The 24,493-nt window shown below is 38.2% G+C and overlaps 1 protein-coding gene across 1 annotated transcript; it reads left to right on the top strand.

The window, feature by feature from the left end:
- Positions 1 to 360: 360 nt before the first annotated feature.
- Positions 361 to 23,518, top strand: FBXW12 (F-box and WD repeat domain containing 12; the record flags this gene model as incomplete). The annotated part of the gene is made up of 7 exons (XM_081300757.1): positions 361 to 415; positions 1,535 to 1,653; positions 14,472 to 14,681; positions 14,937 to 14,977; positions 16,815 to 16,891; positions 17,894 to 18,005; positions 21,841 to 23,518. The coding sequence occupies 7 exons, from the start codon at positions 361 to 363 to the stop codon at positions 21,941 to 21,943; spliced, it is 717 nt and encodes a 238-aa protein (XP_081156883.1). The 3' UTR covers positions 21,944 to 23,518.
- Between the last annotated feature and the right edge of the window lie 975 nt (positions 23,519 to 24,493).

Below are 24,493 nucleotides of genomic sequence, written 5' to 3' on the forward strand. Positions count from 1 at the left end.
GAATAAATGCAAGCAGAAGAGAAGCCAATGTTTGTGTATTGATTGCTTATCCATTGCCTTCTCTGGAGGGTAAGGTGGGAAGGGAAGAGGAAGCCATCTAATTGTGTATTTGCGCTGTGTACTTTGGTCTGTGTGCATCTGTGTTGTGGGAGGCCCACAGGAAGATTAGCATGAATAAAGGGTTCATATGATAACAGTGGCTCTGAGGAGATGAGCTGAGGGTCACCTGATAGGATTATGACTCCTGTTTCCAGGAGGATGTGTCTAAAGAAATGGCACTTCTGCAACTTCACCTATGAGCACCTGGGCACACAGACATGGAAGCAGTTATTCCTCCACCAAACAAAACAGGAGCATCGGATGGCATGTGCACAGCCGGAAGACTTTATCTACAAAGAAGCAGCTGGGAACCTTGGTATGCCTTGGAGAAGCATGATAAACTTGTTTTCAGAGGTCTACTCTATTTTTCCCCATATGCACTTTTGCATTCTCATTCAGTGAAAGGGAAAAGGGATTAAAATTTAATGTGCCTGGGTTGCTGTGATAGCCACATCACCAGTGTTCCTGCTTCCTGTGTCTGTACAGAATGAAGGAACCAGAGTGATTGTTTCACAACATAAAATAGGGCTCTACTACTCTCTTTTTCCAAAGGTTTCTACCTGTCCTAGAAAAAATATTTTTTGTGGGGGCGGGGGGGATTAATGGATAAACTCCTAAATAGCAAAGGCTCTACTGTTCATTTTATCCCTGATACCTCTTTTAATACTTGTAACAGTTCTCTGAAGAGTTTTTTAAAGAGCATTATAGTTGTACATGGTAGTTGTGTTCATTCTGACAAAACCATATATACAAGGAATTTTATTTTAATCCCCATTCCCCCATCTCTTCTCTTTCTTCCTCCCTCCCCTTATTCTCCTTCCTCTACTCATCCTCCTTTTGTTCATTTATTTATTTGTTTGGTTTTTGGTACTGGGGATTAAACACAGGGGCATTCAATCACTGAGCCACATCCCCAGCCCTATTTTGTATTTTATTTAGAGACAGGGTCTCACCGAGTTGCTTAGCACCTCACAGTTGCTGAGGCTGGCTTTGAACTCACAATCCTCCTCTCTCAGCCTCCCAAGCCACTGGGATTACAGGCATGTGCTACCATATCCAGCTCATTTATTTTTGATTGGTACTTTCTATATATTCATAAATGCGAAATTCCCTTTGGTACATTTATATATGCATATAACATGATTTTTCAAATTTATTATATATTTTCATGGAGAGATTCTAATATCCATTAATCTATGGATTAATTCTAATACCCATTAATCTATGGAAACAGATTAAAGAGAAAAAGTAAGTTTTCCAATATCTCCTAATCACCAATCACCAATCTGTAACAGGACCCATGTTTGACTGACTCTAAAGCCCAGTTTCTGTCTTTTCCATAATTGCTACCCAGAAAAGCTTAAAATTATCTTTATTTGGTTTGAATGATCCCTCCACTATTTGGTGGCCAAGTAGTGTCTATGTTTCCTTCCAGGAATCTTGGGACAAGTGGCTTATATCTCAGGAAGTAGATTCACACTAGATGAACAAGGGAAGTCAATCATTTGTATTGTGTCTTCAATGTGCAAACGTTATACCTGGGATGTGCAAGAGGTGAGTCAGGCAAAAATAATATATATCTGTGACATGTGAAATAGTGCTGAGAGGAAAATGATACTTGGAGTTGATAACAAAGTTTCAAGACAGCTTTTCTTTTTTGAAGTTTATTTTTATTGGTGCATTATAATTATACATAATAGTGGGATTCATTATGCCATATTTGGACATGCACATGACATAATTTGGTCAATCACATTCCCCAGTACTTTCCCTTTCCCTCCCCTCCTTCCTCCCCTGATCTACTTTCTCTATTCTACTGATCACCCTTCTATTATTATTTTAATTAGTGCATTATAATTTTATATAAAAGCAGAATTCATTATGGTGTAATTATATATGGATATATATACACTGATTTGGTAGATTTCATTCCCAGAATTTCCTCATGCCCCACCTCTCAACTTTTCCCCTCCCTAATCCCCTTCTTCTGCTTCACTGGACTCCCTTCTATTTTTATGAGATTTCCCTCTCCCCCGCCCCCACCTTTTTTTTTTAATTCTTTCTCTCCTTCTCTTCCCTCTTTCTTTGGGGGGGAAATTCTATCTTTGAGTTTGAACCTGGCTGATTTCACTTAGCATAAAGTTCTTCAGTTCTATCCATTTACCAGCAAATGACATAATTTCATTCTTGTTTATGGCTGAATAAAACTCCATATGTTATATGTATGTGTGTAATATATATATATATATATATATGTGTGTGTGTGTGTGTGTGTGTGTGTGTGTGTATAAACATCATTTTATTTGTTTAAGGTGTGGATATACTTCATTATTTCAAAGACAAATGGGTTGGACCCAACAGCTTGCTCTTAAATATTAAGCACACTTACTTTTTTAGAGTATTATAGTTATATATAATTCATAATGTATCATAATTCATAATGACACATTCATAAATTTTTCTCCTCTTCCCTCCCCTCCTTTCTCCCCCTGACTCCCCTTCTCTACTCTATTGGTCTTCCTTCTATTTATTTATTTACTTATTTTGTAATTGGTACATTATAATTATTGTTCTAATTTAGATATGAGATGTCCTCCAAAAGCTCCTGTTAATGCAGGAATATTCAGAGGTAAAATGATTATGAGACTGTCACCTAATCAGTTCATCCTAGTTTGAATTGACTGACTAGATGGTAACTATAGGTACGTGGAATGGCCTATATTAGGTAGGTGGATCACTAGGGGCATGCCCTGGAAGGGTGCATCTTCCCTCTCTCTCTCTGCTTCCTCACTTTACAGAGAGTTGTTTAGTTTTTCTCCACTGGGCCCTTCCCCCATGATGTACTGCCTCACTTTGGGCCCAGAGCCATGAGTTGGCTGCCTGTGGACTGAGACCTCTAAAATCATGAGTCCCACATAAACTTTTCTTTTTCTAAGTTATTGTCAGGTATTTTGGCCACAATGATGAAAAAGCTAACTAGCCGGATGTGGCTGCTCATGCCTATAATCTCAGAGGCTTGGGGGCTGAGGCAGGAGGATCACAAGTTCAAAGCCAGCTTCAGCAATTTAGCAAGGCCCTAAGCAACTTAGCGAGTCCCTGTCACTAAATAAAAAAAATTTAAAAAGCCTGGAATGTGGCTCAGTGGTTAAGCAACCCTGTGATCAATCCCCCCACACACACAAGAAAGAAAGAAAGAAAGAAAGAAAGAAAGAAAGAAAGAAAGAAAGAAAGAAAGAAAGAAAGAAAGAAAGAAAGAAAGAAGAAAGAAAGAAAGGAAGGGAATGCTAACTAAAACAGAATGCATTGTGATATATTCATACATGTGCATAGCATAATTTGGTCAATTTCATATGCCAGTTTCTCCCCTTTTCCTCCTCTCCTCCCTCATCCTTTCTCCACTGTTTCTACTTTACTGCTCTCCCCTGTTTTCATGAAATATCCTTTCTTATTTCTTTTTTTCCTCTTTAGCTTCCACATATGAGAGAAAAAGCTCCACCCTTGATTTTGAGCCTGGCTTATTTCACATAACATTATGTTCTCCAGTTCCATTCATTTACCAGCCAATGACATAATTTCATTCTTTATGGTTGAGTAGAACTCCATTTGTGTGTGTGTGTTTGTGTGTTTGTATGTGTATGTTTATCCATTAATTGTGTGTGTGTGTGTATCCATTCATATGCTGATGGACACCTGGGTTGGTTCCACAACTTGGCTATTATGCCTCGTGCTGCTATAAACATTGATGTGCATATATCACTATAGTATGCTGATTTTTAGTTCTTTTGGATAAATGCCAAGGAGTGAGATAGCTGGGTCATATGGTTGTTCCATTCCTCGTCTCCATTCAGCTTTCCAAAGTGATTGCACCAACAATGCATAAAAGTATCTTTTTCCAGCCAAGTACAGTGGTGCACACCTATATTCCCAGCAGCTCAGAAGGCTGAGATAGGAGGATCACAAGTTCAAAGCCAGCCTCAGCAAAAGCAAGGAACTAAGCAACTCAGTGAGACCCTATCTCAAAATAAAATACGATATAGGGCTGGGGATGTGGTTCAGTGTTTTAATGCCCCTAAGTTCAATCCTCATTACTCACCCCCCCAAAAAGTATCTTTTTCCATGGATGAGAGGGTAATATGGTATGATATCCATCACCACATTGATTGCCAGGGTTGATTTGACTGATCTGGCTGGCTGAGCAGGTGTTCCCTTCCGTTCCCCAACACTTGTTTTTATCACATCTTTTAAGGCTGTAAATGCATAGAATTATTTCTGGGTTCTCTATTCTGCTCTGTTCTATTCTGTTCCCTTGGTATATGTATCTGTTTTATGCCAATACTTGGGTTTTTTTATTGTTTGGTTTGGTTTGGGTTGGGTTTTATTTGGTTTGATTTTGTTATTGTTGTTTTGGTACTATGGCTCTATAGTATGTCTTGAAATCAGGTATTGTGTGATCTCCAGCAATTCTCTTTTCACACAAGATTGCTTTTACTATTGTGGGTCTTTTATTCTTCCAGATGAATTTTAGTATTGTATTTTCGGGTTCTGTAAAGAATGTCATTGGTATTTTGATGGGATTGCATTGAATCTGTAGATTGCTTTGGGTAGTATAGGCACTTTAGCAATAATAATTCTTCCAAACCATGAACATGGAAGTTTTTCCATCTTTTAATGTCTTCATCTTCAATTTGTTTCTTCCATGTTTTAAAATTTTTCGTGCCTGGCTATTGTGAATGGGATTGCTTTCATGATTTCTTTCTCAGCAAATTGGTATATATTGGTATATGGACAAGCTACTGATTTCTATGTTGATTTTCGTATCCTCCTACTTTACTGAATTTATCAGTTGTAATGGTCTTTTGGTGGAGTCTTCAGGTGTGTATTTGTGTAGAATCATATCATCCACAATCAGGGATAATTTGACTTCCTCCTTTCCTATTTATATGTCTTTTATTTCTTTCTCTTGCCTAATTGCTCTAAAATTTCTAGTACTATGTTAAATAAGAATACTAAGAGTGGACACCCTTGTCTTATTCCTTAAATAAACAAGTTTTACCCCATTCAGTATAATGTTGGCTATAGGCTGGAAATATATAGTGCTTAATATGTTGAAGTATGATTCTTCTCTACCTAATATGTTCAAGGATTTTTATCATGAAAGGATATCAAATTTTATTGAAATGCTTTTTTTCTGCATCTATTTAAGTGATCATATGATTTTCATCCTTGATTCTGTTTGTGATGTGTATTAATTTTCATATGTTGAACCATTCTTGATTCATATTAGTTTTCATGAAACCAATTTGACCATGGTCTATGATATTTTTGATGTCCTGTTGAGTTTGATTTGCTAGTATTTTGCTGAATATTTTTTTCATCTATGTTCATCAAGGATATGTTCTCACAGTTTGAGAAGCATTGTGTTAAATGTTTGGTAAGCCAGGCTCAGTGATGCTCATCTATATTCCCAGTGACTCAGGAAGCTAAGGCAGGAGGATCACAAGTTCAAAGCCAGCTTCAGCAACTTAGTGAAGGCCTAAGTAACTTATATAGCTCTTACTATGTTGAAGTATGCAAGACCCTGTCTCAAATTTTAAAAAAATAAAATAAAAAAGGCTGGGGATATGGCTCTGTGTTTAAGCACACCTGTGTTCAGTCCCTGGAAAAAAGAAAGAGAGAGAGAGAGAGAGAGAGAGAGAGAGAGAGAGGAAGTAAGTTAGTTAGTTGAGTAAGAGGCTAGAGTTGTAGTTCACTGATAGAGCATTTGCCTAGAATGCACAGGGTCCTGGGTTCAATCCTCAACCCTACCCAAAAAAAAAAAAAAAAGTTTAGTAAAATTCAATAGTGAAGCCTTCTGGTCTGGATTTTTCTTTGCTGGAAAACTATACTACTGATTCAATTTCATTTATTGTCATTGGTCTATTCAGGTTTTTTATAGCTTCTTACTTCAATTTTGGTAAGCCATATAGGTCCATAAATTTGTTTATTTCCTTTAGATTTTCCGATGTTTAGCAGCTTTTCAAAATAATTCCTAATAATCTTTTAAAAGTCCAAATGTCTATAGTATCAGTTATAATATCTCCTTTTTATCTCTAATTTTATTTACTTGGGTCTTCTTATATGATCTCTACTTTAAGATTTGACAAATTTATCTTTTCAAAGAACCAACTCTCTTTCATTGATCCTTTGTATTGTTTTTAGGACTCTATTTCATTTATTTCTACTCCCATCTTTATTATTTCTTTCCTTCTAATTTTGAGTATGTTTTACTCTTGCTTTTCTAAGATCTTGAGATGCATAATTATGTTTACATTTTTATTTTAAATCTTCCTCTTTTTTAATCTAAGCACTCAGTGCTATAAACTCTCCTCTTAGTACTGCTTTTGCTGTAAGACGTAGGTTTCTGTATATTGTTTCCATTTTCATTTTTTTCAAGGAATTTTTTTAACTTCCCTTCTGACTTCCTCAATGACCTGCTATTTGCTCAAAAGTGTGTTGTTCAGCCTCCATGTATTTGTATAATTTCTAAAGTTTTCCTTTCTGTTGATCTCTAGTTTTATTCCATTATAATCAGAAAAGATCCAAGATATGATTTCAAATTTTTTAATTTAAGACTTGTGGCTGACTACAGAAATTTCCATGTGCTGACAAAAAGAATATGTATTCCACAGCTGTTGGATGGAATGTTTTCTAAATGTCTGTTAAGTCTATTTGATCTGTATTTAGTTTAATTCGGATGTTTCTTTGTTGATTCGGTGGCCGGAGGTAGGATCTGAATGATCTATTCATTGATGAGAGTGGGGTATTGAAATCCCCCACTATTATTGTATTGAAGCCTATCTCTTCCTTTTGATTTATTAGTGTTTGTCTTATAAAACCGGCTGCTTCATTATTAGGCATATAGAGATTAATAATCATCACATCTTCTTAATTAACCCAGTAATCATTATATAGTGACCTTCGTGGTCCCTTCTTTTTGTTTTTGTTTTAAAGTCTTATCAGATACAAATATAGCTATTCCTGCTTATTATCACATTCTATTTTCTTGGAATATCATTTTCCATCCTTTCAATTTCAGCCTGTGTATGTCCTTATTGAGAGGTGAGTTACATGTATGCAACGTATCATTTGGTATTGTTTTTAGTGCATTCAACCAGACTATAACTTTTTTTTTTTTTAAAGAGAGAGCGAGAGGGGGGGGAGAGAGAGAGAGGGGGAGAGAGAGAGAGAGAGAGAGAGAGAGAGAATTTTTAATATTTATTTTTTTTTAGTTCTCGGCGGACACAACATCTTTGTTGGTATGTGGTGCTGAGGATCGAACCCGGGCCGCACGCATGCCAGGCGAGCGCGCTACCGCTTGAGCCACATCCCCAGCCCCAGACTATAACTTTTAACTGGAAAATTAAGACAGTTTACATTCAGAATTATTATTGAAAGGTATGGACCATGCCTGTCATTTTGTTGATTTTCTTCTGGTTCCTGAATATTCTGTTTCTTCTTTCTTTATTCACCTTTGTGGTTTGATTTATGTTCTGATAATATTTGATTCTTTTCTGTTTACTATTTGTTTATCTACCCTTCTAATGGTATTTATATTTTCACTTGCTGTCATGATGCTAGTTATCTTTCTTCCACTTCTGGGTATAGGACTTCCTTAAGCATTTTTTGTAAAGTTGGTCTAGTGGTTAATTTTCTTTAGTTTTGCTTATCTTGTAAGGTCTACTTCTGCTTCAATTCTGAAGGATAGCCTTGCTGAGCATGGTAATTTTGATTGGCAGTTATTTTCTTTCAGGACTTGAAATACATCACTCCATGCCCTCCTCCTGGAATACTTCATTCCCTGCCTCCTCCTCAGTTTCTACTGATAAATCTGCTCTTAGTCTAATGAGGTTGCCCTTAAAAGTGAAGTGGTACTTTTCTCTTGAAAATTTTAAAATTCTTTCTTTGTCCTGTAATTTTGACAGTTTGACTATAATATGTCATGGTGAGGAGCATGTCTACTTGAAGTTGTATAGACATCCCATGCCTCAGTGTCCATGTATTTCCCAAGATTAGGGAAGTTTTCTGATATTGTTTAATTGAAGAGGTTTTCTGTGCCCTTAACTTTTTTTCTTCCTCTTTGAGGAGAAAATGCTGATATAGACATTTGATCTTTTAATGGTTTCCCAATGATCTTGGATGCTCTATTCATTCTTATTTCTGATTTATTTCTTTTAAAAAAATACTTATTATTTTTAGTTGTAGTTGGACACAATCTCTTTTATTTTTACATGGTGCTGAGGATCGAATCCAGGGCCTCACACATACTAGGCGAGCACTCTACCGCTGAGCCACAGTCCCAGCCCCTCTGCTTTATTTATGAATGTAATATTTCAAAAGACCTGTCTTCAAATTGCAATGTCAGATCTTCAACTTCTAATCTATAGTTGAAGCTTTCAACTGAATTTTTTCTCCATTTCCAATATTTCTAATTAACTGGGTTTTTTAACCAAAAAAAAAAATCTCTCTCCCTCTCCCCCCCCCTCTCTCTCTCTCTCTCTCTCCACCCCCGCTCCTGATTTTCTTAATCATATCCTGCATTATCTCCCTAATTTTGTTTCACTTGTTGTCTGTTTTCTGTTGGAACTTATTCAGCTTTCTTAAAATTAATCTTTTGAATTCTTTATCAGGAATCTAGCCACTTAACTATCTTTGGAATAGTTACTAAATAGTTACTAAAGAGTAACAATCTTTAAGAGGTGTCATATTACCTTGCTTTTTCATATTTCTTGTGCTCCTAAGTTGAGATTTGCACATCTGGTAAAATGGATACTTCTATCATTTTTATGGGATGGCTTTCTTATTATGCAGCTTTCTCCTCAAGATGAATATTCCAGAATCTGTTTATTATGCTGAATTTATCTCCAGCTGGGTACTATAATGTAATTTCCTTGTAGCTTCTTGGGCTATGATAGGTCAATTTGGGTACAGTGGTACTGTATCAGAGTCAGACACTGTCTCTGTGGGTCATGCACGAGTGGGGACACAGTAGCAGTTCAGGAAGATATTGTGTAGGTAGCAGAGTGTGTGGGGTGAAAGCTGTGTGATTACTCTGACAATGGAGTGACAGCCCCTATCAGGTGGAGGGAGTTTTCTCAGGCACTGATCATAATTCTGTTACTTGAATGGGTCTCTGGTATTCCATTAGTGAGAAGGGGCCTGAAGCACTTGTTATCTAATGAGATACTGGTGTGAGGCCAGGTGCTTCATGGGCAGAGGCAGGAAAGGAATCCCTGTACCCCTCTGTGCAGTCACACCCAGGCTTCCCAGCACCATGTCAGACCAGGTATGGGGGCAACAGATGCAGCATACCTGCACAGGTAAAGTCGGGGCAACTGAGCAGGTTACCTGCATAAGTGCAGTGAAAGCAAATGTTTTGTGATTCCTCTGTACTGCTACTATAAGCATAACCTACCAAGAGCAAAACCTTAGACACCCCCCACAGCTGTGCACACCTAAGGATAGGGCAACAGCCAGGGGCATTTCTCCCCCCTGATTCAGTTGTAGTATCCACCAGGGATCAAGCAGGAGTGGATCATGGCTGGAGATGGGTAACATTCCTCTCAGCTGGGGTGCTTGAAGGATCAAAGGAGAGCAGAACACACTGGGCTTGGTGGCACACGCCTGTAATCCCAGCAGCTCAGAAGGCTGAGGCAGGAGGATCAAGAATTCAAAGCCAGCCTCAGCAAAAAACAAGGCCCTAAGCACTCAGTGAGACCCTGTCTCTAAATAAAATACAAAATAGGGCTGGGGAATGTGGTTCAGTAGCCAAGTGCTCCTGAATTCAATCCTCAGTACCAGAGAGAGAGAGAGAGAGAGAGAGAGCGCTCGCAATACAAGGCAGCATAGAGCAAAGACTCTTTTCAGACCTTCTTTGGTGTGCATCTTGGAGCATGACTACATTTGGAGCTACAGTAATGTTGTTTAAAACTGCCCCAACACCCCTCTGTGGGTAGGGGAGCAATAGACTCTCAGAGCTGTTTATCCACCTTGTTATTTGGTAGGCACCCTTGCATGGTTCTGGGAGAAGGGTGGCAGGAACTATACAGGTAACTTCCTTTAGTCCTGGCAAACATGTGAAACCGAAGAGGCCAAGTTCCTGGCCTCAGAGGGCACACTCCCCATCCCCCAATTCTTATAGAGGGCACCCCCTGTTCCCCTCCACATCATAGCACCCATTCCCCATTGAGTAGTGCTCTCAGCAATTGGTGTCAGCCACTCCACCAAGCCAAGTCTAGTTCATGAGGAAGTCACCCCGAGACAATGCAGTGGAATGTCTGTGGGATCCTAGAAATGAGAATATTGCAGCAGTTTCTGACTCCTAAAGCAGTCCAAATTCAGACACTAGGTCCCTTCTCAAGATGGCTTCTATCTGCGGCACCCTTGGTTCACTGGGAGATAAAGTGAATTCCTTTTCCAAAGCCAGACTACTGTAAAGATCTCAGTACTATTGTATATTTAGGCTGTAAGACTGCCAGGGCCATGAAACTTTGCCAGTATCTGAACTGATAGAGTTTGATGGAACTTTTTTACCTTCATTCCTTCAAAGGGGAGATTAACCCTCCTCCAGACCAGAATGTCAGATGATGAGATATTTTCTCTTGCTATACTGCCATCTCAGGTCTCTGGACTTAACAAGGTTTCCATCTTTCTACGTTGAATTCCAGTGTTCCCCTGTTGCCTCAGTCTTCACATATACACCTGTTGCTTTAGTTCTTCCTTGTGAAAAAGCAAATGAATGCTGGGTACCTCTATTCAGCCATCTTCCCCACCACCACCTGCTGTTGTCTCAGGAATTTGCTTTTCAATATGTATTTCTATTGTATAAACTTGTATAAGTTCTTATTTTCTACCAGTAACACAAAGTGACTTCATGAAATAATCTTTTGGTGTTATGTATCTTCATTACCTTTTTACTGCCTCTTTGTCAATGATTGGCATTTGTTATGTTGGCTTTTGCAGAAAATTATCTCTAACTCTGATTTCCTCAAAGGCATATAAAGGTCTTGTGAGAATTAACAAGGTAGTGCAAGGATCACTGGATTGGGAGTTGGAAGACTCCAAAATGGGTCCCCAATTTTTGTATTTTCTTGGATTTTTCTATTTGTATTTCTCTCTCCCTTTCTGGAAAAAAAATGTGTAATGACTCTTAAATCCCAGGGTCTTTTGAAGTATGATAAGTGCCCTCTTACAAATATGAGTATTTACAGAGAAATTTTAAAACTTATAGAAGGGTATCTCTTAGGTGACTTTTTCTAGATGATGCCAGTCATCATATCCCTGAGAACATTTAAGCAGCCCAATGATCAGACAGCAAAGAATCCTGACATCCTGCCAACAGCAAACACCAACTTGTAATTATGCATGTTTGTTTTTGTGCTGACGGGGATTGAACCCAGGGCCATGTGCATGCAAGGCAAGCACTGTACCAACTGAGCTATATCTCTAGCCCAACCAACTTACAATCATATGATTGTGTCATCTTGGCAGCAGATTCTCCAGCCCCAGTCAATCCTTTAGCCAATGACTTCTACAACCTCATGAGAGACTCTAAGCCAGAATGACTCAGTTAATCAATTCTTCGATTTTTAATTCACAGAAACTGTGTGAGATAATGAGTATTTATTGCTTTAATTCTCAATGTTATTTGTTATGTAATGATTTATAACTGGTATAGTCTTTAGAACCTAGACACAGAGTGCTGCTATAACAAAAACCTAAAATGTGGAATAAGCTTTGGAACCAGGCAGTGGGCATAAGTTGAGAAGACTCAGAAGAGATGGTTGAGTTTTAAATGATTATCAAAAATCTCATAACTTTCATGAGAGCTTCAAGGAAAATATAAGAAATATTATAAGACAATGGAGAAAATGGGTCCTTGTCATAATGGCAGAAGTTTAGCAATAGTGTCACCCATGTAAAGTGAAAAATTAGAAAGTGTATCCAACAAATTGAATAATGTTGCTAAAGACATTTCCTGGCAGAATTCTCAATGCTGACCATTTTTGCTGCTCATAGTAAAATGCAAGAGAAAATAAAGCAGTTAAAGTAATGACTTCCAAATAAAGGTGAGTTAGGAATTGCTGGTTTTGAAAATCCACAGCCTCTTCAGATGGAAAATGATGCTAAATCAAGTAATAGGTTCCAAGTGAAGATCAAATCAGGAAATCATACTACAAAGATAAAACCAAAGGAATGGTTGCAAATTTCTTTGATATATTTCAGCAAGGAAGTGCCCTGGAGAACTGTTAAGTCAATGAGACTTATAAGAACCTTAAGGCATTATCCTCAGTAGCCACAGCAGAATACCAAGATATAAAAGGATTCATCTCAAAGACATGTGAGTATAGTTGTATAGTAGCAAAAACTCCAATAAGGCTCTTAAAAACCCACAAAGTTTTTCAAAGAATGACACTGGAAAAAGAAAAAACAATGACATTGGCAGAAACATTGCCAAATTGAGTTTAAAGGGGAAATACATTACAAATATATTTTACAAAGGAAAAGTAGGCTTTAGTTCCCAAAACTTTTACAGGCAGGAAGTAGGCTCCAAAAACTACTCAGCTATAAATTTGGCCCACTGTACATGGTGGACAGAGGACAGAACAAAGAGCCACAATGAATCTTTCTTAAGAGCTTGACTCCTAATCAGCAAACTACCAGCATATTCTTTATTGAATTTTAAAAGTTCTGTTTACCAGTGGTTTATTGGTGCTTCCCATTCTATTTTTCCATTTTCCACTTTTTTAAATGGCAGTGACTGTCATCCTGTGTGTACCCTGCCCTTGTATTGTGGGGACATGGAGGATAAATAACTTGTATATATTTTTTTTTTAAAGAAAGAATTTTTTAGTATTTATTTATTTATTTTTTTTTTAGTTCTTGGCGGACACAACATCTTTGTTTGTATGTGGTGCTGAGGATCGAACCGGGGCCGCACGCATGTCAGGCGAGCGCGCTACCGCTTGAGCCACATCCCCAGCCCCAATAACTTGTATATTTAGTTCAAAGATTTCACATCAAAATCAACTGAATCTTTACCTGTACCTAATGTATACCTGTATCTAATTAAACAATGAGATCTGAGATTTTTCAATGATGCTGTAATTGTATGAGACATTGGGGTGTATTGGAAGGTGGTGAGTGTATTTTCATGTGGGAGGAAAATGAAATATTAGGGTCCACAGGGTGGACTTATGGCAGCCAATCTCTAAGATGGCCCCAACATCTTTGCCCCATAGTATTCATGATCTTGTGTTTACTGCCACATTGAATAGGGCTGACCTACGTAACCAATAAGATGTTGTAGAAATAATGGTGTGTAACTTCTGAAGCTGTACCATGAAAGACACTTCTACTAGGGTCACTGGCTCTTAGAACAGCCACAATATGATGAGGATAGATAGTCAAGCAGACTTATAAAGATTGTGTGGTGAGGTACAGAGGACTCCTGCCAGTATTCAGCACCATATTGCTGACCATGTGAGTTAGATATTTTGAAAATGAAACTCGACTGCAACCTCATGAGAGATCCAGAACTAGAACTACCTTCTCAAGCTGCATCTGAATTCCCAACCCAACAGGATGGATATTTAAAAAGCATGTTGATTTAAGTCACTAAATATTGGGATGGTTTGTTACATGGCAATAGATTACTAGCACCAGAAAGGTAAATTGTTATAGTGTAATCAAGTAAAGATTACATTTGAGAAGGATGAAATGGTTATTAAATAAATCAAGGACAGTTTGGAGGAGGGCTTAGAAATTGGTTACCTTGAATTATAACCAAGTGGTTATAATTTACTAAATTCACATACATATTTGTTTTTATATGATATACCTCACAATTTTAGAAAGACTAAAGAAAAGTCTGCAGAAGTAACAATTTCTTCTGTTTTGTTTGCAGTGTAAAATGTTGATGATAGAATAATTATTTTCATGATGATTGATACATTTTGAACTCCTAGAATTCCCAAGACAGAATTCTGTTTCATATGTTATAAATGTAATAACAGCCCCCAAAGAAGCCACAATAGGAGGTAACTTGCTGGATGTTGCATGTTGGTTAAGAGGCAGAACTGATTAGAGCACAGAGTCTGATCATTCTTTATGTTCTTCACATTCTGAGTTCCTGCCTCTGAGCACAATGCATAGTTCCTGTTTTCATATTCACTCTCACCATCAAATAATTGAGATGTTTAGGATCTTGATGTCCTTTTCCCAAAAGCAAGAAATGGGTCTAGGTTGGGATAGGGTTCCAAATAAGCATTAGAAGAATGAAAACACAATGGGTATGAAGAGTTCCTGGAACACCAAATGTTGCTCTTGCTCTCTAGGGCACTATGATCTGGTCAAGCCCAGTACAGCAGTTCAATATCACCAATTTGGAGACCCTCCCTCAGATGCATCTCGCGATCACTGCAGATATGGAGAAAACTATCAAAGTGTGGAACTGTCGTGACAGGGATCCTCTGGCTACCTGCGCCATGGCTCAAATCTGTTTTTCCTTGAATGCGTTTCTCACAAAGAATGGGCCATTCCTGATGGTGAGCCCCACACCTTAAGTGGGTGCACAAAATTAAATTCTTGCTGCTGCTTTGAAGACATTGAGGTCCTATTACTGTCATATCTCGATCTGTCTTCTACCCTAGGAGTTGATCACAAAATACCAATGATTTTTGACCATAAAAACCTCCATTCCATTTTGACTTTTGACCTACCTCACATATATTTCCCCAGCCATAATTCTATGGGGAAAATAAAGTCCCTGAATTATGTTGTATCTATGTCTCTTCTTTCAGTGTACATTGTTGTCCATGAACTTGGGCAGGGACAGTGGAGGGTAAGGTGTGAATTTTGGCAAACATTGAGAAGAAAACAGTGCCAAAGTGCCTACAAATAACTGTCCTCGGCAAGAGTGTTTGGGGGCTTAGGAAATTCTATTCCATAGTATTATCCCAACAATTTTGGGAGGCAAGCTGATCAGAAGTTTGGATCTCCAATAAGTGACTGAAGAAATGGCAGTATATATTGAGTACTTTAGGATATCACATCTTTTTCTGTTGACATGGTGGTGATGCTTTGGTTGCAGGTGGGTGATTCTGATGGTAACATCCACACATTTACAATACCTGAGTTAAGGGATATTTCTGAAGTCCATGCATTTCAACATAGCATTGATATTCTACACTGCTCTCCTGACAAGAAATGAGTCTTTGCATGTGGGATACATCAACATATTTTTTCAGAGGTAGGTGCTGTTCTGTGAACTTCAAGTTTAGGATAGGAGGGTCAAGCATTAGGAAGATCAAGTTGGGAAGTATCTGAGGAACTGCAGGGTCAGCAAGGAATTGGCATAGTGCTCCCTCCTCTCTAAGGAGAATCCGTTCATAAGCAGAATTTGCTCAAATAGTCAGAAAACAATATTTCTTTAAGCAATAGTATCCAGTTGCAGTGACAAATGTTTATTAATGGAAATATGTTCATGAAACCTAAAGGAAAGTGAAAGGGAGATCCAGAAAAAAAAGGAGGGGCTGGGATTGTGGCTGAGCAGTAGAGCGCTCACCTAGCAGGGCAGGACCCGGGTTTGATCCTCAGCACCACATAAAAATAAAGGCATTGTGTTGTGTCCATCTACACCTAAAAATAATAATTTTTTAAAAAAGTATCTTTAGTGAGCTTGTTCACTTTTGCTTTCCAAATTTTTATCTACCTTGGTTAGAAAGTAGAGAAGTCCAAGAAGAAATCTATGTGTGTCTCTTAGAGTTACCCTAAGGAAGTCTTTGGCCTCTGAGCAGGCCATCTGTAGCATGGCACCTTGACTAGTTTTCCAAGAAGGGAAAATTGATATAACCATCTCATTTTGATCAGGAATCTAATGTGGCAAGATGATTTAGTAACCCTTCAGCCTTGCATCAAGGACTCCATTCTATCTGTGAACATCCTGGTAAGATAAGAAGACAGTGAGCTCCTCTTTATACTTTGGAGTGGAAGCAGTAATTGTTTAACCTTTCCTAAGAGGCAGAACAGAGCTTTGGGCATAGGAGGAGAACTCTTACAGTGGCTTGTCTTGAGTCCCTCCTATACTGAGATTCTCTATCTTCCCCCTTCACCTGATTTCATGTGTAATACTCTCTCCTTAGATTTTTTTCATAGAGTGTTTATTGAGACCATCAGAACATAGCACCCCCCTGTATTTCACTCTCCCATTTGCATCATGCAACAGAGGCTGCTGGATTCCAAGGAGAGAAAACAGGATAACACTGATGTACCGGAGAGGTTCCCACAAAAAAAAAAAAAAAAAAAAAAACAGGATTTACCACTTTTGATCTAACAACAGAAAGCCCTGAGGGTTAAAAAGTCATCCCAGGTAGACTATGCAACATTAGAAATACTTGTTTCTATTCCTTATTCTGCATGCACTCCTATTAAGCTACAAATAGATACGAAGAGGTTGGTCTGTGTAAAGGGACCAGAGAATTTACTTAGCTGGATGTGACCCCGTGCCTATTTGACTCTTATTCATGCTGATCTCTTAAGTCACCCTGCTCTCTGGGGAAGAAACATTTTAATTTCTATTATGTTTTAGGGCCTGGGTTCCAATGCACACTTCCAGTAAATGCTTCTTTTCAATGTTTAAGCTATTATGTGTTGTCCATAATCTTCTGTTCCTATGTCAGGGTACCTATTATCATGGTCAGTGACATGGATTTGTCAGGCCACTTCATTGTCCTCACTGGACTGGAGTCCCATGGAAGTAGGAAGTATTTTTTTTTTTTTTTTACTCAGTGCAAGGTTATCTGTCTTATTCCTTAAGAATAAAACATTCAGGGTCACTTCCAGTGAACTGGGCTGCACAAAATAACCATACATGAGATAGAGATACCTTTTTTTGGGGGGTCCTGTGATGGTTCCTCTGACCTTAAAGGTCTGCAGAAAGAACACAAGTAAGCACGTGCTGAACCCTTTTATTGAGGAGAAGCCATTCAAATGAGGCAAGGGGTCAGGTTTCAGGGGGTTGAGTCTAGCTTCATGATGTCTGCTGTCAGCAGATTGACATCTAGGAAGGCCATACCCAAAGGCAGAGCAAGAGAAGGGGACACACAAAGGGCATTTCCATGGAATATTCTATCCCAAACAGAGCAAAGGGGTAATATCACAAAGGAATAGGTGAGTGTAGATCAATCCACGGGGCAACACGCCTATGTCTGAAGACGCATTCTCAAACTTCCAGGACTGGGGCAACATCCAGGTCACTACAAGATGTAGTGATGGTCAGAGCCTCTCCACTCAGGGAAGGAGAATGAGAAATCATTCAGACTGGCTGCCCACAGTTATTGTCCTAACTAAACAATTTGCCTATAATATGTATATTTGTGTGTGTGTTCTATGAAAACAGCACATCAGATTGCAAGTTTCCTGTTGCCAGTTCATACAAACAGCCTTAATTGGATGGAAGTCAGTAATGGAAGTATTATTGTCGTTGAGAGTGGGCCATACCTGTTCCTCTTCATCATTAATGGCCTCATGCTAGAACGATGTGAGGGCCACCAGAGCATCATCAGCAACATATGGGTGGTACATACAATGCTTCTTTCTCTTTTTTTTTTTTTTCTTCCCATGTCGGGGATTGAACCCAGGGCCTCACTCTGCCACTGAGCTGTATCCTAGTCCCTTTCCCTATTTTTTGATCTGAGCTTGATTCATTTTCCATTCACTCTCAGGTGTCCTTTGAAGGATTCTCTCCATGTCCTTGCAGCATCCGTGGATTGCTCTTTACATGAGTATCTGTGGGAAGAGGGAGGCTATTGCCCATATCTCAAGAAGTGCTGTCACCTGGAATACCTGGGGAACAGTCTGACACCAAGCTGGTAAGCCCTGTTTTGTGACAAACTTTTCTTGTGAATTTTTATTTCTACATAAAAATAAATGAAAGGATAATAGGTTTTTGAAATTCTTTGTAGATAAGTATATGAATAAACTTATAATTGGAAAAAGAATTGCTGGGGTTGTAGCTCAGTGGCAGAGCCCTTGCCTAGCGTGTGAGAGGCAGTGGTTTTGATCCTTAGCACTACATAATAAATAAATTAAATAAAGGTATTGTTTCCATCTATAATTTAAAAAAATTTTAAAGAGAGAATTGCTAGTTCTTGGAATCACGGTACTTGCAATAGACATAAAAAGACTTTCCAAAATGGCACTCAATTTTTATTTCCACAAGCAGTAAGTGGAAGATTGGATACTCAATATCCTATTTTACCTGCAAGATTTGGGCCTTTTATTTTTTTTAAGTTTATTAGTCATTTGTGTTGCCTCTTTGTGAGCTGCCTTTACTTCCACTTTGCTATTTTCCTTTTGGAGTGCTTGCCTTCAGCAAAGATGTCTCCTTATAATTTTACACATTGCCAGGCACAGTGGCGCATGCCTGTAATCCCAATGGCTCTGGAGGCTGAGGGAGGAGGATTGTGAGTTCAAAGCCAGCCTCAGCAATGGCAAGGTGCTAAGCAACCCAGTGAGACCCTGTCTCTAAATAAAATACAAAATAGGGCTGGGGATGTGGCTCAGTGGTTGAGTGCCCCTGAGTTCAATCCTTAGTACCCAAATAAATAAATAAATAAATGTCTCAATTTTTTTCATTACTAGTATGTAGAAATACAAGTGTCTTTTATATATTAATTTCATCCTGCAAACTTGCTAAACTTATTTATTCTTTATTCTAACAGGGTTTGTTTTTGTTTATTCTTTGTGGGGGACAGATTTTTGGAGGGGTCTTGTTTGTTTTGTTCTGCTTTTTTGTGGTACTGGAGATTAAACCTAAGGGTATGCTACCTCTGAGCTAGATCCCTATCCTTTTTATTTTTTATTTTGAGACAGGGTCTTGGTAAGATACTGAGGCTGGTCTTGAACTTTTGATCCTCCTGGCTTATCCTCCTTTGTCACTGGGATTACAAGTGTCTGCCACTGTTTCCAACATCTAATATATTTCATTTCTATTTGCAGACAAATTATGGGAGGTTTCTAGGTAGACAATCATATTATATTAATAGAGACTATTTTCTTCCATTCCAACATGTGCATTTACTCCCTAATCCTGCTTTACTGCATTGGCTATAACCTTCAGCACAATGTTGGAGTAGATAAAAAGTGTTCAGTCTTTCACCATTATTATATTCACCATATTTTTGTAGATGCCATTTATTGGATTAAGGAAGTTCTCTTATAGTCCTAGTTTGCTGAGAGTTTTTGTCATGAATAAATGTTTAACTTTTCCAAATGCTTTCCTCACATAAATTGTGATAAGCATACGGGTTTTCTTCTTTAGATTATTGGTAGGGTGAATTATATTAATTAAATTCCCTTTGTTTTGATCAGGACATAAAACTTTATTTTTAAATCCATGATTCACAAATAATTGTATATTATGTATGTCTTCATGTATGTATACATTTGTATATAATTAAATCAAACTAATTAACATATCCATCACCTCACATAATTTTTTGAGATGAGAACATTTAAAATCTACTTTTGGAAATTTGCAAAGAATTAATTACTACTAACTGTAGACATCAATAGTGCACCAAAGATCTCCAAAATTTATTCCTGTCTAAAACTTTGTACATTTTGACTACATTTTCCCATTCCCCTTCTGCACCCCACACTCAATTGCCATTCTACCCTCTACTTCAATGAGTTCAGTTTTGTTCTAGATTCTATATATAACTGAAATCAAACAGTATTTGTCTTTCTGTATCTGGTTTGTTTCACTTAGCATAAATAATGTCACATAGTGATTCATCCATGCTGATTCATCTTGGAGTCACAGCACTTGCAATAGACATGAAAAGACATCAAAATAAAGACAAATGTCCTTATTTTCCTGAAGAGTATTCCATATATATATACACCACATTTTCTTCCTTTATCCATTGATGTACACTTAGGTTTATCCCATATTTCGGATATTGTGAAGAATGTCTCAATGAACAAGGGAGTACAGGTATCTCTTTGACATACTTATCTCCATTCCTTTGGATATATACCCAGAAGTAGATATCATATAGTAAATCTATTTTTAATGTTTTGAGGAACTTCCATACTGTTTTCCACAATAATGTACCAATTTACAGTTTCAACCAACACTTTTCAAGTGTTCCCTTTTCTCCACATCTTTGTCAACACTTGTTATCTTTAGTCTTTTTGACAATAGCCATTCTAACAAATGTGAGGTGATACTTGTAGTTTTAATTTCCATTTCTTTGATGCAAAATATTAAGCATTTTTTCTTATATTTGTTAGCTATTTATATATGTGTTTTGGGGATATGTCTATTCAGGTCATTTGCCCCTGTTTTTCATAGGGTGATTTATTTTCTTATTGAGTTATTTCAGCTCTATTATCTATTTGGATATTAGTCACTTATCTGATATATAATTTGCAAATATTTTCTCCCAATTTGTGGTTTTTTCTCTTCACTCTGTTAATTATTTCCTTTGCTTTGCAAAAACTTTTCAGTTTGATGCAATACCATTTTTCAATTTTTGCTTTTATTGCCTCTGAGTTTGGAATTTTATCCAAGAAATCTCTGACCAGACCAATGTCATGGAGCTTTCACCCTTTATTTTCTTCTAGTAGAGTTTTACACTTTGGGGTTTTATATAAGGTGTGAGATAAAGATCTAATTTCATTCTTCAGCATATGGATATCCGGGTTTCCCAATACTAATTATTAAAGAGCCTGTTCTTTCCCCATTATGTGTTCTTGGCAACTTTGTCAAAAATGAGGCAGGAGGATTGCGAGTTCAAAGTCAGCCTCAGCAATGGCAAGGCACTTAGCAACTCACTGAAACCCTGTCTCTAAATAAAATACAAATTAGGGCTGCAGATGTGGCTCAGTGGTTGAATGCCCCCGAGTTCAATCCCTGGTACCCTTGCAAAAAAGATTAACTAACCATAAATGTGTGAGCTTACTTCTGGGCTCTAAATACTACCTATTTCATTGATTGATGTGTCTTGTTTTTATGCCAGTACTATGATCTTTTGATTACCAGATCTCTGTGTAATGTATTTTGAAACAGTATTGTCATATCTCCAGATTTGTTCTTTTTGGTCAAGATGGCTTTGACTACTGAGAAATCCATTGTCATTCAAATCTGTCATTCTATAAAATGTGCTATTCTCCGATTTAAAGTTATTTTCTTTGTCTTTAGTTTTCAGAGACTTGATTATGATGTTTTTAGTGTGAATTTCTTAAGAGTTTAATGTGTTTGGGTTTGATCAGCTTTTTGAATCTGTAGATTTACCAGTTTGGGGATTTTTCTTTTATTTGTTTGTTTTGTTTGTGCTGGAGACTGAACCTAAGGTCTTGTGCATGCGATGTATGAGGTCTAGCACTGAACTGTACCCCAGCTCCTTAGGAAGTTATTACTTGTCTATGCATACTCAAGAGAAAGGGGATACCACTTCTACTTACCATAGTACAAAGGTGGTCAACAAGGCTGTAACCCCATGAGCAGATTGGGATTGCTACTCCTTCAGATGATACTCAGTATAACTTGGCTGGATCTATGCAGTTACTCAATATTTAAGAGTATGATTAAAGAACCAATTGGGAGAAATACTTATATTTTTGTTGGGTTCTAATTTAATATCAACAATGGATATATCTAGTTTCCATTTCACCCACTGATCTTGTTTCTTCTGCCAGCAACCAGGTCTTCCGGGCAATATGTGATAACATGAGCATAGTACGCGTGGTGTCAAGAGCTCATGAATCCAACATTCTGGTGATAAATATTTTGAATGTGTAACATGGAAACCAATGGAATTAATTTTGCATCTTCATCCTTCTCCTTGATGTAGTAAAGATAATTCTGTTTGCAAGACCAGAATGATGATTTAAATGCTATTAAGAAATAGTGAATTAGACTCATGACAGATGTTATGAACAGGCGCTATACAGATAGAGTGTGGAGCAAAACATCCTTTAGAATGCAAATAAGGTAATAAAATGCAAATAGTCATAGACACACAATTCCAAACAATTCAAGGGGAATATGTTATGGGGAAGATTTTCAACCGTAAACTTGGATTGACACAGATTCTTTCACTTTTAAATCAGCCTCAATCCATGTTCTTGCCTATAAACAACCACACACACAAAAAAAAAACCTTGTCAAATCTGAGCCAAAAAACAATGTATTAAAAAGACATAGAGGTTAATATTTAACGACCTACCTGACAGCTGTTCAAAGTAGATATGATGGGCTGGGGCTCAGCAATAAAGAACTTGTCTAGCACATGTGAGACATTTGGTTGATCCTCAGCACCACATAAAAATAAAAGTATTCATCTACAAATTTATTTATTTATTTATTTAGAGACACTGTCTCAAAATAAAGAATTCCTTGTGTGTGTGTGTGTGTGTGTGTGTGTGTGTATAAAACAAATGTGACCCCACTAAGAATGTCATTTATCATAAAGGCAGATGGTTTGTCTTTAAAAAAAAAGACATGTCAGGCACGGTGGAGTACACAAGTTCAAAGCCAGCCTGGGCAACTTAAGATCCTGTCTCAAAATTTTAAAAAAGGGCTGGGGATGTAGTTCAGTGGTAAAGTACCCCTGGGTTCAATCCCCAGTACTATTTTAAAAATAAAAAGGAACTGTGCTGGATACAGTGTAATTTCAGCAGCTCTGGAGGTTGAGACAGGAAGATCATAAACTAGGGAACTTAGTGAGATCCTGTCTCAAAGTAAAAAAAAAAAAAAAAAAAGGAATGTGGGGGTATCCAAGATGATGGAATAGAGGAGAAACTGTTTCTGGCTGCTCTGTGCATGAATCCAAGAAAGCAGTGAGGCAGCTTCTCCACAAGGTCTCCCTAGACAGAATACAACATCTCAGAGCATGCGACAGGACCCCTATACAACAGATTTTCACAGAAACAACCAGTGCTGCGACTACGTGTGCAGAAAGCAGAGCCTCTGTGTTCCACTAAGACTCCTGACTCCAGACCCAAAGCCCGCAGTTTGAGCATACACACAGCTCTCAAGCGGTGTAGCAGAATCACCAAATCGGCACCTCTGCAGAACTCTAGACTGCGCTCCACTCCCACGCGGGTCACCTGACTGCATTCTAGCCACAGCACAAGGACATCCCAGCTACCCCCACCTCACCAGACACCCAGGTGCTGGAAGCAGACCAACTCCATTTTGGAAAACCTTTCTCACCATTTTTTGGTGGGCGTGGGTGCAGATCTCCAACTGAAGAGGTACCTGGTTTCTAACTCCCCCTCCCGCCAGCCGCCAGCTGCGAAAACTCGGCACAGTGACTACCCAGCAAAAAAATTTCTCTCAGTAGAACAGAAGCGCGGTGCCACCAGGGCGCTGCCCACCTGGTGTGAACCACCCAACTGCAAGAGGTCCCGCAGTTGGGACCTGATAAGCAAGAGAGGGTCTAAAACCTGAAGCAAAACAGAGAGACCAGGATTGAGGAAGCTCCAGGCAGGAGAGGGAGATGATAGGGGTGTGTGTGGGGGGGGGGGGACTCAAGTCTTCTCACCCTAGTTACCTACACCACCCTGAGGGCAGAGATTCAAGCTTAAAATAGACAATTCCACCTACTGGAAGAGAAGCAGGAAATAAACGGAATTCTAAGAGTATTTTTTCCTTCTTATCCTTTTTCTTTCTCCTCTACCCTTCTATCCTCTGGCCCTCACAACCCCAACATATGTGAAACCAAGAACTTTGCATGAAATAGAACATTGAGAACTGAGTCACCAGAATAATATAATATAGAGGAATTGCATAAGCCCCGCCCCTTTTCTTTTTTCTTTCTTTCCTTTTTTTTCTCTTTCTTCTTCTTTCAACCTCCAAATTTTACTATTTTTACAACCTGTAATTTTCTAAATACATATGTGTGTTTGTTTTTATGTACTCTACTATCCTCCCACGTACTTGTCTACCCTAAATTACCTCCTTTCTATTCCCCTGTGACTAACCCTCTTCATTAGCGTTCTCCAAATTTCCTAAGTTATATTAACCCCATACCCTCACATCTTTCCCCCTTAGCATATTGTCCTACGCCCGACTCCCAGTTCACTGTCCGCCACCAGAAATTGTACACCTTTTATGAAACTACTGATTATATTTTAAATAATAATTGAATCCAACATTTCTGGACATTGAGACTAACTATAAATGTCTTAATAACAATAATTTGTTCATAGGTGATGTATTGTTGATATTGAAATCTATTAACACTGTCCTTCCCCACAAAGGAGGGATCTCAAAGGAACCATAGAAGAGCACTACAAATCTATAGGGTAAAAACAATAACACACCAGTCCCACAGAGCTGGAAAGA

This window comes from Spermophilus citellus (genome assembly GCF_964194105.1).
Source record: "Spermophilus citellus genome assembly, chromosome: 7".
Lineage (NCBI taxonomy): Eukaryota > Metazoa > Chordata > Mammalia > Rodentia > Sciuridae > Spermophilus > Spermophilus citellus.